Source organism: Pseudophryne corroboree, chromosome 8, assembly GCF_028390025.1.
Source record: "Pseudophryne corroboree isolate aPseCor3 chromosome 8, aPseCor3.hap2, whole genome shotgun sequence".
NCBI classification, from domain to species: domain Eukaryota; kingdom Metazoa; phylum Chordata; class Amphibia; order Anura; family Myobatrachidae; genus Pseudophryne; species Pseudophryne corroboree.
Window position 1 is genome coordinate 266,796,397 of NC_086451.1, and position 14,694 is coordinate 266,811,090.

General features: G+C 43.8%; 1 protein-coding gene across 1 annotated transcript in view; it reads right to left on the reverse strand.

Moving 5' to 3' along the window:
• The window catches only part of LAS1L (LAS1 like ribosome biogenesis factor), a 201,059-nt gene that overhangs the window by 119,418 nt on the left and 66,947 nt on the right, over positions 1 to 14,694 (reverse strand). The window contains exon 4 of the mRNA XM_063937222.1: positions 4,867 to 4,948. Coding sequence (XP_063793292.1) covers positions 4,867 to 4,948 — 82 coding nt within the window. The remainder of the gene's footprint in view (positions 1 to 4,866; positions 4,949 to 14,694) is intronic.

Below are 14,694 nucleotides of genomic sequence, written 5' to 3' on the forward strand. Positions count from 1 at the left end.
TACTGTGACCCCTCTCCAACCAGGCAAAGAGGTTTGTACTCTGTCCCTCACTGTCTGATCGAGTCCGTCCATTAGCACAGACACAGCCACTTCTCTGTAATTTTCATTGTTTTCTGCATCTGATACCCCCATGTATCTATCCATTTCCTGCAGTGCTCTGTGGAAATATTCAGATGTCATTTCATTTTCCCTCTGTTTTATGGAGAAAATTCTTCTCCACTCAGTGGGGAAACACAACTCTAGTTGCCTATTAATTCGTTCTATATTTTCCTGATTGTTTCTGTCAGTCATAGTATCCGACTCTAGTCTACAATCAGTGGTAAATTTTTGGGTGTCAATATTAGGGGGTAGGCATGCTTTCAAAAATGTCCGCCAATGTTAGTTTGTTGGTTTATACGCATTACCCAGATCTCTGATAAATTTCTGACATCTGGCTAAATGCTTCCGAGGGTCGGGGAATTCTGAAATGATTGATCGCAGCTCATCTCTGGGCCACGGGAAATACATTGCATTATTCCTGGTGAGGACTACTTCCTGACTATCGGTTCCCCCATTGGGAGTTACTACAGGTTGAGTATCCCTTACCCAAATATTCCGAAATACGGAATATTCCGAAATACGGACTTTTTTGAGTGAGTGAGAGTGAGATAGTGAAACCTTTGTTTTCTGATGGCTCAATGTACACAAACTTCGTTTAATACACAAAGTTATTAAAAATATTGTATTAAATGACCTTCAGGCTGCGTGCGTAAGGTGTATATGAAACATAAATTAATTGTGTGAATGTAGACACTTTGTTTAATGCACAAAGTTATTAAAAATATTGGCTAAAATTACCTTCAGGCTGTGTGTATAAGATGTATATGAAACATAAATGTATTCTGTGCTTAGACTTGGGTCCCATCACCATGACATCTCATTATGGTATGCAATTATTCCAAAATACGGAAAAATCCGATATCCAAAATACTTCTGGTCCCAAGCATTTTGGATAAGGGATACTCAACCTGTATTTCCAAGACGGGTTGTAATCCTACCATTCCGTTCCTAATCTGTTTACTGTGTGGTGTTGTTGTTTCTGTGCAATGAACTGTCTCATACTTACCGGTAGCTGTGACCTCACCAGTTCTTTCATTGGAGAATATTGTTACTGCGCTACCTGGTTGGACAGGCCCCAACTGAGTGTCCTGCAAAGTGACTGCTTGGAGGAGAGCTGCGATTTGGCTGAATCCTTCATCTCCCTGTGACCTAAAACCTTGGAGAGACTTCAAAACAGGATACATTTTGCAAAAGTTAGGGTTAATACATTGCTCTTTCATATTACCATCATTTACGGATGTATCATTGACTGTAGCCTTCTGTTCCCCTTTGACCTGTGTCGACAATGGTGTGTTTGTGTTCTCTTTCCCGCTAGGTTTGGAACCTGCTGCATATGTTAATTTCCCTTGCATATCGCCCTTTTGCTGCCATAAATTTAAACAATCTTTATGTCTAATCCTTTGTCCTCTGGATTTTATTAGACATATCCTACTCCTTAAATTCTGCAATACCTCTGGTTCAAAACTACCTATCCCAGGAAATGATGCTTTATCCCCCACAGTCATTCGTGTCCATTCATCACAAAAGGTCTCAGTGTGGGGACCATACTTCCCCCACATTACCAACCGAGCTGACCCCCCCCCCTGGGTCTCAATTCTGCTGTCTGAACCCTGACTGAGGAACGTCCCTGTGTTGTGCACTTGGCTCCCATTGTGGACCCTTTTAACACGGGAAAACTTCCTAAAATGCTCCAAACACAGTAGTCTAACGGTGGAAGTCCTCAAAGTTCTTCCACTAACAACTTCTGCTCCGAGTACCATGGATCCGCCCTATTTAGCAGACACGCGTAGCCAGTGCAGGCCCTACTTCGGCCTATATCCCCTAGGCCTTTAGGAGTAACTTACCGTACCCAGTACAATTTTTTTTCACAAATCACGCTTGCATGTGCTCTACACAACGCGTATGATGACGAGATTTACGCACAAATATGCAAAACTTCGTATCACGTTGCACCACGTATTGCTCACACAACCGTGCGGTCCAATCGTACCGCTTATTGACACTTGCTATCTATAAGTTGTAGGATCACTGGAGTCTTCACACTGTGCTCCAAAACAGCCGGAGTGTAATACCAAGAAAACACCACCTTTAAAAAGCTTTATCGCACTCCGTTGCACGTATTCACCTAGACCGTGCTCACCAAGTTCACAGAGTTTCACCGAGTTCACCAAGCGGGGTTCAATACATTCACACCTTTTTCAGCCCACACTAACACTATAGTTTTCTGATCAGAAAAATATCCTTTCCTGTTAACCGATAGCTTTCCCCAGAGGTAATACAGTAGAAAAGGTTTTATTTAAACTAAATTTTGGAAACCGAGCAATTTGTGCTATTGTAGCGTGGCTACGATTCCGCCCCTAAACTAAACAATGCTATTGTGTAATTTGTACTTAGCGGTCGTACCCTTACGCACGTTGAGTAAACACGCGACCATGCGTATGGCTTTACATTGCCTACGCAGTCCCGTACTTTGTCCGAGACACGTGTACAAAAACCGTGCGTCCGCAATAGTACAAATCCCACACTTCTATAAATGTAAGCGATATTACCTATAATCGTTAACTTAACACAACACAGTTTCTTTCTGTATAAACCTGTTTAACTAGGCCAGACTGTATTTGTGTTTTACGTTTACTTCCTTAATATTTATTCTATGTTTTTACTAAATAGCAACAAATTTTTCCGTACAGGTCGAAATGAATCTAGTAATCAGTATTTATGGCAACAATATGAGCAGGTATACAAATACAAAGTACAGGTGTATGCTTGTGTTGTGTGCGCATTTGGCGCCAAACAGAAATTCACAGACTTTTTAAATAGCTTTGCGTATTTACTTTACGGGTCCCACCAGCATCCCTACAAACCATGCAGAGCAGACACCATCTAATCAGCAATTACTTAGGGATTCCAGTGTATTCTACGGCCAGGAAAAGGATCACGTAGGATACCCTTCCGCCCTTTGCTGATAGATAAAGTCTGCTTTAACCTGCTAGGCTGCGGGTATGAGGAAAAACCGGACGATGCCCCCAATTGATAATGTCGATATTATCTTAAACCATAAAGCTATACCTTTAAACATACTTTTACCATGGAGCCGTTGCGGCCGCTAGACTTAGTACACACGCTACGTACTCTGTACGCTATTTGCGTACAGAGTCCCGTACCTTGTACGGACTTGGCGTACAAACGCCGCGCTGGGGGTACAAAGTACACACAGAGCGCACACACTCTTGATATACTTTAAACCTTATTAGTAATGCAATGCAATGATATTATTACACTCTAAACCTTATGCAGCAAAGCACTGCAATGATGTTACACCTTAAACCTTAAAAGCTTTCAATGGGAGATCTCCCATTGAAAGCTCTCCATAGCAGCACAGCCCACATCCCAGGAATCTCCTATCCTACAGAAATAAACCATAGGAACTCTGTTCTGATCTAAAGGGAAGGATCTGAATATTTGAATATCTAACGCTTTGCATACAAAACTAATACTCGAACACTTATCCCGTACTACCCCGGGGTGCGCATATCTGCATTTTGTGAATTGTCTAAACTGTAATCCCTTTGTCCATTGGACACAGGAATGCACTTTTACAGTACAAGAGAGGTCATAGGTCAATTTGAATAGGTGGGTGATGTCTTTCTCAACTGCTCTTGTGGGTGGTCTCCTCTAGATTCCCGCCGCATACATAATATACAGTAAATACAGTTTAAACCTATATTCTACTTCTGCACATAACTATACGCAGGAACATGCGATCTTCCTCTAACAAACACCGGAATGTTACCCTTAAAATACCCTACAGCTGGATACCAGACACCACCTTATGACCTTGTTCTGTCCCCTCCTATCCTGTAAAGGTGAATCCCTTTGTTCTGGAATCATTTAAACAGTTGTTACTTTCTGATGTGGTGCAGGGGGGCTGTGTGTACAATATGCACTATTTGGACTAAATATGTAATGTTTCGATAACCCTCCATGCGTTCACAAACTCCGCCGTAAATACCCATACCACGCGCAGGACCGCGGGAGCGACCATACGCAAATTGCGGATATGTGCACGCACGGCGGAACAAGTGCACGCGCAGCGGGCAAGTGTGTGTTGTTAGTACGTAATGTGTACTGGAATATTTTTCAACTTTGACAGCTCGCACTTCGACAAGGTGCGTGGCTGCGCTCGGCACAGGTTACTATTCCCAATCGTAGTCCACGTGGATCGTTAAGTATGAAAAAGTTTTAAAAAAATAAATAAATAAAATTGGGAAAAACTCCTGTCAACCTTTTGACCTAGAACATGTCGACCTAGAGACCCTGTCGACCAATAGTGGTCAACCTAGAGACCGGATACAGACTGAAAATAAGACAAACACTGCATATCAGCAAGTTCTGGGTATTCATCATTCCTGCTAGTACACAATGGAGCCCAATCATGAATATGTGGCAATCCAGTGTGCCTATGAAAATTAATAGCTGAAGAGTTCACACATGTACAATACATAGGGGCACACATAGTAGGGTCCGAGGTTGCTACAGGTGAGAGATACCGGCCGGTCTCAGATGTTTTTTCCAAAAGCGTCAATAATTTACAAGGCATGGTTTTGCCTTGTAAAAGATTGCTATTTAAAAAAAAAAAAAATATTCAAGATCATCCGGCATCTCGCACCTCCAGCAAACTCAGACTATATTACCTTTGCACCAAAGAACGGTTTCAATCAAAAGCATTAATACATAAAGATGCTTATCTAGACTAGGACTTCTCACCTTTCCGGCACATACTCAATTTGGGCATCTTTCCATGAGTGGCACTGTGTCGAAGATTAACCACCCACTCGGGAATCTTAAGCTGAGACCATAAAAGAAAGAATTTGTTGATAAACAAAACAGCCACAATAAACCCTACCTACACAGCTCATTGTTGTAAGAAAGAAAGAAAGAAAGAAAAGAAAAAAAAAAAAAAAGGAAGGATACAGTATATACTGTATATGTACTCATGAAGTAATAAATCGTGTGACCCGCAGCTATCCTCCATACAAGAACTTGACAGTGGGGAAAACTTAAAACAGATCCATACATAGGGGAAGGGGGGGGCACACAATGCACAAAAGAAAACCTTCAGCAAATGGTGCCAGCATTTCAATGTTTAGGCCAGTGGTATCCAAACTTTTTTGAATCGCGGCGCCCTAGAATATCAGATTTTTTTCACGGCACCCCTAGGTCAAAAATGTCTTATTGAGAAATTTAGAAAGAAATATTACGTATATTAAGTAGATCGCGTTTATATGTCATCCTTAGGGTCAGTTGTGTGGTAATGGACAAGATTTGCTTCTGTTTGGCCACATATTTTATGACTGGCAGTCACCAGCACTGGTTTTGCCTATTATATGAATTACTACCAATACGAATAATATGCTTTTTATTTTATTTTTAGCTCCAGAAGAAAGCCAAGTTCTAACAATTAAAAATAAAGTAACACTCATTTTTCTCAATGATGCAACAAAATATAAGTAGTTATGGTAGACTTGCCATCAATAACTATATTTCTTCGAAGTCCACAGTATCCACAGGATAATATTGGGATATGAGGTAGAGTCAGCAGTATGGCACCAATCGATCAAAAGCTTTCGGCCTCCCAGAATGCAACGGGCTAGTCTCCTATATCCCCGTCTCCAGGCTCATGCAATTCAGTTATTTTCCAAAGCTCAAGGCAGGGGCATCAAATAGAGCCCTAATCAGGCAAGAACAACATACATACTAACCTCTTCCTCCTTGTATGGAAGTGTGTAAGTATAAGGATCCTGAAATCAGGCGTGTCAGGATGGGATCCCTGAGGATTCTGTGGACTTCAGAGAAATAGCGTTATCGACGGTAAGTCTACCATAACTACATATTTCTCCTGCAGGGTCAACAGTTTATCCACAGGATAACATTGGGATGTCCCAAAGCAATATTAGTGGAGGGAACGCTCCTGACAGGAGAATCCTTCCCACAAATGAAGCGTCCTGGGAGGCAAAGGTATCAAAGGCATAATGTCTAATGAATGGGTTAATGGAAAACCATGTGGCTGCCTTAGATATCTGTTCAGCTGAAGCACCACATTGTGCTACCCATGAAGGACCTACCTTACAAGTAGAATGAGCAGAGACATTAAGCGGAATAGTGAGATCAGCTTGAGAATATGCTTCTGAATTAGTCATCCAAAGCTACCTCGCCAGTGTCCGCTTGGCAGCAGGCCATCCTCGCTTGTGAAATACATAGAGAACGAAGAGTGTATCTGTCTTTCTGATGGCACTGGTACAATCCACGTAGATCCTTAAAGCACGGACTATGTCCAATAATGCATATCTCACAGAAAGGTCAGGCCCTTGGAAATCTGGAACTACAATTTCTTCGTTAAGGTGGAACAAAAGCCAGTAGAAAAAGAGAACCTTAGCTGTCAACCAATTGAGATCCACTTGACTCGGTGGTTCAAAATGGGGCAACTTGAAGCGCCTTTAGGACTAAATTTAGATCCCAAGGAACTGTAGGAGGAACAAAAGGACGTTGGATGTGAAGCATTCCTTGGAAAAGGTGCGTATATCTTCTAGGTTAGCGATTTTCATTTGGAACTATACAGTCAATGTGGACACCTGAACTCTCAAGCAAGCCACCCATAGACCTTTATCCATTCCTGTCTGAAGGAATGCTAGGACTCTGGAAACTCTGAAAGACCTAGGTTCAAGCTTCCTGGCACTGCACCACTGAATATAAGCATGCCCTATTTGGTAATAAATGCGACCTGAGGATGGTTTCCTTGCTCTAAACATTGTTTGAATTACCGGTTGTGAAAATCCTTTTGCTTTCAGGATGGAAGTCTCAAGAGCCACGCCGTCAAAGACAGCCGATCCAGGTGCTTGTAATAACAAGGACCCCAAGACAGTAGATCTGGAAGTTGATGGAGTAGAAATGGAGTATCCGCCGACAGCCTCCGCAGATCTGTGTACCAATGTCTTCTGGGCAAAGCCGGCGCTATTATTATCACGGCGCCCTTTCCTCGTTTGACTTTTCGCATCACCCTGGGCAACAGGGCGATCGGTGGAAACGCACATGCTAGACGACATCCTATCTCAGAGCATCCACGAAGGTCACTTTGGAATCCTTTGTCCTTGACCCGTATGCGGGAACCTTGTTGTTCTGACGAGAAGCCATGAGGTATAATACTACAACTACAACAGCTGCTGCTACAACATTATATAATAAAAAATTATTTATGGTAAGAACTTACCTTTGTTAAATCTCTTTCTGCGAGGTACACTGGATTCCACAGGGAATTACATTGGGGTGTAGAGTTGGATCTTGATCCGAGGCACCACCAGGCTAAAAGCTTTGACCGATCCCAGAATGAATAGCGCCGCCTCCTCTATATCCCGGCCTCCAGGCACTGGAGCTCAGTTTTGTTAACCAATCCAATGCAGTAGCAAGTAAGAAAGACGACAACCTTTAGTAGCCACAAAAAACTACAGTCTCATGACAGGAGTAGGTACCAGCGGCTAATGCCATACAAACCCAAAGAAGATAAGTGCGTCAGGGTGGGCGCCCTGTGGAATCCAGTGTACCTCGCAGAAAGATTTAACAAAGGTAAGTTCTTACCATAAATCTCCTTTTCTGCAGCGGGGTACATTGCGATTCCACAGGGAATAACATCGGGGATGTCCTACAGCAGTTCCTCATGGGAGGGGACGCATTGTAGCGGGCACGACAACCCGGCGTCCAAAGGAGGAATCCTGGGAGGCAGAAGTATCGAAGGCATAGAACCTTATGAACGTGTTCACCGAGGACCATGTAGCCGCCTTACACAATTGTTTAAGGGTCGCACCACGGCGGGCCGCCCAAGAAGGTCCAATGGACAGAGTAGAATGGGCTTTGATGGTAGCAGGAGCTGGAAGGCTAGCCTGTACATAAGCATGTGCAATCACCATTCTAATCCATCTGGCCAAGGTCTGCTTATTAGCAGGCCAGCCAAGTTTGTGAAAACCAAAAAGAACAAAGAGAATCAGATCTCCTAAGCGAAGCTGTTCTCTTCACATATATACGGAGAGCCCGTACCACATCCAAAGACCGCTCTTTGGAGGATAAACCAGGAGAGGTAAAGGCAGGAACCACAATCTCTTGGTTAAGGTGGAAAGAGGACACCACCTTAGGCAGATAACCAAAGCGAGTTCTAAGAAACGCCCAGTCACGGTGAAAAATCAGAAAGGGTGACCGACAGGACAACGCACCCAAGTCTGAAACCAGTCTAGCAGAGGCAAAAGCCATACCTTAAGAGTAAGCCACTTAAGGTCCACAGACTCAAGAGGTTCAAACGGAGACTCTTGTAAGGCATCCAGAACAACAGACAAATCCCAAGGAGCCACAGGGGGAACATAGGGAGGTTGAATCCGAGTGAATGTATGAACATCAGGCGGAGTCGCAATTTTTCTCTGAAACCATATCGACAAGGCAGAAATATGAACCTTGAGGGAGGCCAGACGAAGGCCTGAGTTCAGGCCCTGTTGCTGGAAAGCCAAGAGTTTGGCAGTAGTGAACTTGTATGCATCATAAGTCTTAGACGCACACCAGGTGAAGTAAGAATTCCGGACCCTATGATAAATCCGAGCCGAAGCCGGTTTACGGGCCTTCAACATAGTTTGAATGACCGCCTCAGAAAATCCTTTGGCCCTCAGAACTGAAGCTTCAAGAGCCATGCCGTCAAAGCCAGTCGGGCCAGATCCTGGTAGACACAAGGGCCCTGAATGAGGACGTCTGGTTGTTGAGGTAGTAGAAGAGGACGCTCTATCGAGAGACCCCGTAGGTCTGAGAACCAATGCCTTCTGGGCCACGCTGGAGCGATTAGAAGAAGTATTCCTCCTTCTTGCTCGAACTTCATTACCCTTGGGGCAGGAATGACACTGGAGGGCACACATACGGCAGCCGAAAGTTCCATGGAATTGCCAGTGCGTCCACGAACGTTGCTTGAGGATTTCTTGTCCTTGCTCCGAAGACCGTAACCTTGTGATTGTGTCGAGACGCCATCAGGTCTACATCTGGTAGGCCCCACTTGTCCACTAGGAGTTGAAAGACTTCCGGATGGAGACTCCACTCCCGGCGTGTACGCCCTGATGACTGAGGAAGTCCGCTTCCCAGTTGAGGGCTCCCGGAATGAACACTGCCGATATGGCCGGCAGATGGCATTCTGCCCAAAGAAGAATCTTTGACACTTCCATCATTGCCATGCGGCTTCGAGTGCCGCCTTGATGATTTATGTACGCCACCGTGGTGGCGTTGTCCGACTGTACTTGAACAGGACTGTTCTGTACCAGAGGCAGGGCCAGTTTCAAAGCATTGAACACTGCCTGCAACGCCAGAATGTTTATCGGGAGGAGAGATTCCTCCCTGGTCCATCGACCCTGAAGAGAGTGCTGCTCGAACACCACGCCCCAACCCTGTAGACTGGCATCCATCGTTAGAAGAACCCAGTTGGAGATCCAGAAGGAATGACCCATGCTCAATTGCTGGTCCTGTAGCCACCATGTCAGTGACTGGCAAACCTCCAGAGTCAATGAGATCATGAGAGTACTGATATGGTGAGGCAGGCCGCCCCATTTGGAAAGGATTAACCTCTGCAGAGGGCGGGAATGAAATTGAGCGTACTCCACCATGTCGAAAGCAGACACCATGGGGCCCAGTACTTGCATTGCCGAGTATATGAGTGAGATAGGAAGCATCTTATCTTGTCCTGAAGTTTCAGATATCTCTCTGGAGACAACAATCGTTGGTTATGGGTGTCCAATAATGCACTCAGGTGCACCATGCTCCGAGCAGGGACCAGTGAGGATTTGTTCCAGTTGATGAGCCACCCGTGGGCTTGCAGGAATTGGACAGTCGGTTCCAGATGACAGAGGAGAACCTCTGGAGAGTTTGCCAGGATCAATAAGTCATCCTGATACCCTGACGGCGGAGCAGAGCAGTCATGACCGCCATGACCTTGGTGAAGATTCTCAGAGCTGTGGTCAGACCAAAAGGTAAGGCCTGGAATTGAAAATGTAGGTTGCCAATAGCAAACCGCAGGTATTGCTGATGCGACATGGCAATAAGTATATGCAGGTAAGCATCCTGTATGTCCAGGGATACCATATAGTCAATGGGCTCCAAGGCCAGAACAATAGAGCGAAGAGTTTCCATACAGAATTTTGAAACCTTCACAAATTTGTTCAAACACTTGAGGTTGGGAATGGGTTGAGAAGACCCATTCGGTTTCGGAACTAAGAACAACGTTGAATAGTACCCCCTGCTTCTCTGAGCCAGAGGCACCGGCACTATCACCCCTGTGTCCAGGAGGGATTGTACCACCAAATGGAGAGTTTTCGCTTTTACCGGATCCGAAGGGATGTTTGTTGAGCAAAACTGGCGAAGGGGACGTTTCTTGAAAGATGGCGTATCCGTGAGTGACGACATACTTTTCCCAGGCGTCTGTAGTGGTCTGTAACCATAACTGAGCAAACCGCAGAAGTCAGCCTCCCACCCTGGGGTCCTCCAAGGGGAGGCCTGCCCCGTCATGCTGCAGGCTTGTCTGTTTTGGAAGCAGGCTGACTGGTAGCCCAGGAACATTTAGATTTGGGCTTAGTGGATTTGGAAGTGGGAGTCTTGTTTCGGGTACGCCTGACCCTTCGCTTTACTTGGAGGTCGAAAGGAGCAAAAGGAAGTATTTTTAGCCTTCAGAGCCGAGGGATTAGTACTAGGCAGACAGGCGGTCTTAGCGGATACTAAGTCAGCAACAATCTTGTCCAGATCTTACCCAAAAAGGATGTTTCCCTTAAAGGAGGATCACCTGACCTCCGGTTCCAGCATGGGAGAGTGAGCAGCCTCCACTGACAGCTCCACTCCTCAACTCACCCGACACTGCCGTAGCCCTGTTTGCCAAGGGAAGACACCGCTCCCGATCCCCACGTAGGATAGAGGGGACGATGGACAAGTTCCTGAGCACATCCTCCTCTCCTAAGGTGCTCCCGCCGCCACAGCCACCGCGACAAGAGAAGCGCCGGGGAGACCACAACATGGCGCCGGACAGCGATAATGCGCCGGGGACGCCAGTACATAAGAAACCTATAACGGAACCTGTGTTGGACTCCTCTCTGGCTACGGGCTGTTCAGGTACTTTCTCTTCCTCTTATGAGGATATGGTTCTTGCTATTCAGTCCACTATGGCGCCTCTGCTACAAAAGGCAGTATCGGATATCACGTCTCAGTTGCAAGCTCTATCCAGCCGTGTCTCAGACACAGAAAGGCATTAAAAGTGATACTATGGATGATGTTACTATTTTACAAAAATCTGTTCGGGCTCTGGAGATTGATAATAAACGCTTGGCAGAAAAGCTTGGTAGTTTTGAAAACAGAGCCAGACGGAAAAACCTAAGAATTACAGGTCTCCCTGAATCACTTAAAGGAATCCCTTTGGAACAATTTGTCCGTACTACCCTTCCTAAGTTGTTGCACGTGGAAGCAGCATGTGCTGATATTTCTATAGAACGTGTTCACAGAGTGGGAGATATTTCGAAAGTTACTGCACAGAAACCAAGAGTGGTTGTTTTTAAAACCCTAAATTTCTTGCATAAGCAAGTTATTTGGAAAGCATCTCGTAAACTTCATCCTCTTCAGTGGGAAGGACACAACATTCGTATTTATCAAGACTTTTCTGTTGAACTTTCCAGACTGCGACGTTCTTTCTCTGATGTCTACACTACCCTGGTTCGAGCAAATAGGAAATTTATCATGTTATTCCCCGCGCGTCTCCACATATTCACAGGTGCATCGTTTTCTGATTTTACGACTCCGGAAGATGCAGCAGCATTTCTTAAGGAAGAGTCCTCTGCAAAGAAAGACGGTGATATTGCTGATGTCATGGATGAGTGAGAATGGGACTGCCCTGATTATTTATGCTAATATACGTATATATGAGGTGTCTCTCGCTCAGGGGGTGCTATATTTCATATCTCACTTCTATGGCACCCTTGAGGTTATTAGGTTATAGTTTTGTTGATCTCTCTCTTTTTAGAATACATTTTCTAGTTTATCTGTAATTACTACCATTTGTTTAATGTGTAATGAAGGAGCGGAGCTGTGCCGTTTATTATCTCTTTGTTGATTTATCATGTTAATAGGTCTACTATTTGTGACCTTAGTGTTGCAGATAGCAGTCAACTGCTGGAAGTCCAGTTTGGTTAGAAGTAGTACTGCTCATAGTATTCGGTTATATATGTCTGTCTATTTTATATTTCTTTTTTCCTCATGTGTTTACCTTCCCCCTTTACCCTCTTTCTACGAATTTGAACAGTATCAGATGATTTATAGACCTGTAGGTGATAATGCCTCTCAGGATAGGATCACTTAATATTAGGGGTATTCATACGCCTGCGAAAAGACGTAGACTACTTATATACCTCAACAAGTTATCTATAGATTTAATATGTCTACAGGAGACCCATTTAAAAGCTCCGGAAGCAAATAAACTAAAAATGCTAGGTTGGGATTTACTAGCTTCAGCCTCCTATAATACTAAATTGCGAGGTGTAATTATTCTAGGGAAAAAATCATTGAACAGTCAAGTTTTATCTGTTTCCTCTGATCCGGAAGGCAGATTTGTGGTGCTCACTGTGGATATACAGGGAATCACTTTTTCTATATGTAATGTGTACGCCCCAAATCAATATAGTAAATCCTTTTTTACCTTATTATTATCTAAACTTCATACTTTGACCCCGCTTCTTTAATAGTTTGTGGCGATTTTAAATTTAATTTCGTCCTCCTTTCTTGATCGTTCCCCTGCTCCAAAGTCTCCGATTGCCCTTCCGAAAATAGGGGTCCCATTTTTTATTAAAACTCTCAATCTAGTTGATACATGGCGAGCAGTTTACCCTGTTGAGAGAGAGTTTACATGCTTCTCCATGACTCATAATACCTGCTCTAGGATCGATTATGTTTTAATTGCGGAACCTTTATTCACCAAAATTTCTTCCGTAACTATTGAGCCTCCTACATTGTCAGATCACGGTATGGTATGGATTACTTTAGATTTTAAGAAGTCTGTTGATAATAAGCCTTTGTGGAAATTCCCATTGCATCTTATCAAAGCTAAAGGTTTTATATTACTGTTAGAAAATATGTGGAAAAAATATCAATCGCATAATTCTGGCTGTGCTGTATCTAATCCTTCTACTTTTTGGATGGCGGCCAAAGCTGTGATGCGTGGTGAAGTGATAGAATATTCTTCACGAATTAACCGGCAGCGGAATGCTTCCTACTTGGATCTACAATTTAAGCTTTCCAGTGCTTTTCAATTATTTAAACAGGCCCCTTCCTTGGAGAACAAAATTCGCTATATTACTGCTAAGACCCACTTTTCAGAGCTTTTACAGACAAGAGGAGATAAATATTATTTTAATGTAAACTCCAAATATTATAAGTTTGGTAATAAAAATGGTAGACTTCTTACTAATTTATTGCATGGATCTAGGAAGCGAACAGTGATTAGGCCTTTATTGAAGTCAGACGGTACTTTTACTGATTCTGACTCTCACATAATTGATTTAATGAAGTCATTTTATGAGGATCTTTATTCTGTTCCTACACAACCTATAAATGCTTCCTCTGTCTCCGGTATTTCGGAAACCATCCCTTCTACTCCTGTCTCTCTCTCTCTTCTTCTTCCTCTCCTCCCTCTGGGATCTACTTCAACTTCCTCAACTCCCAGTTTCCTTTTTTTCTGCTTTGATAGCTCCTGTAACCCCGTTAGAGGTGATAGGGGTTATCAAACGGTTGAAATTGTTTAAAGCGCCGGGCCCTGATGGGTTTTCCAATGAATTTTTTCGTATCTTATCTACACATATTGCTGATCCATTAGCCGCATGTTTTAATTCAATTATGGATGGGGGGACTCTCCCTGCTCACTTCTCGGATGCCATTATCAAAGTCTTGCCGAAAGAAGGACGTAATCTTAGTCTTACGGGGTCTTAGACCAATTTCACTCCTAAATACTGACTATAAAATTTTTACCAAAATTCTAGCAGAGAGATTGAAGCCTATTCTTCCGGTTTTGATCCATAAGGATCAAACCGGCTTTATAACAGGAAGGCACTCGGTGGTGAATGTACGGAGAGTTCTCACAGCTATATCTCATGTAACATCTAATCACACTTTGCGGTCATCCTCTCATATGATAGTGACGTTAGACGCCGAAAAAGCGTTTGATTTAGTCCTATGGCCCCATTTATTTCGTACTTTGGAGAAATTTGGCTTTCCTACCCATTTTATTAATATTCTACGCACTTTATATTCCTCCCCACAGTCACAAATAGCATGTAATGGGCTTTTATCATCTGCTTTTACGTTAGAGAGGGGGACTCGTCAAGGGTGTCCCTTATCTCCTCTCCTTTTCGCCATTGCTATAGAGCCCCTTGCTGTGGCTGTACGTGCTTCTCCTTTGATTCATGGGATTAAAATTGGAGGGGAGGAGCTGAAAATTGGATTATTCGCTGATACTCTTATTTCTTTCTGAACCTAAACACTCTCTACCTTCTT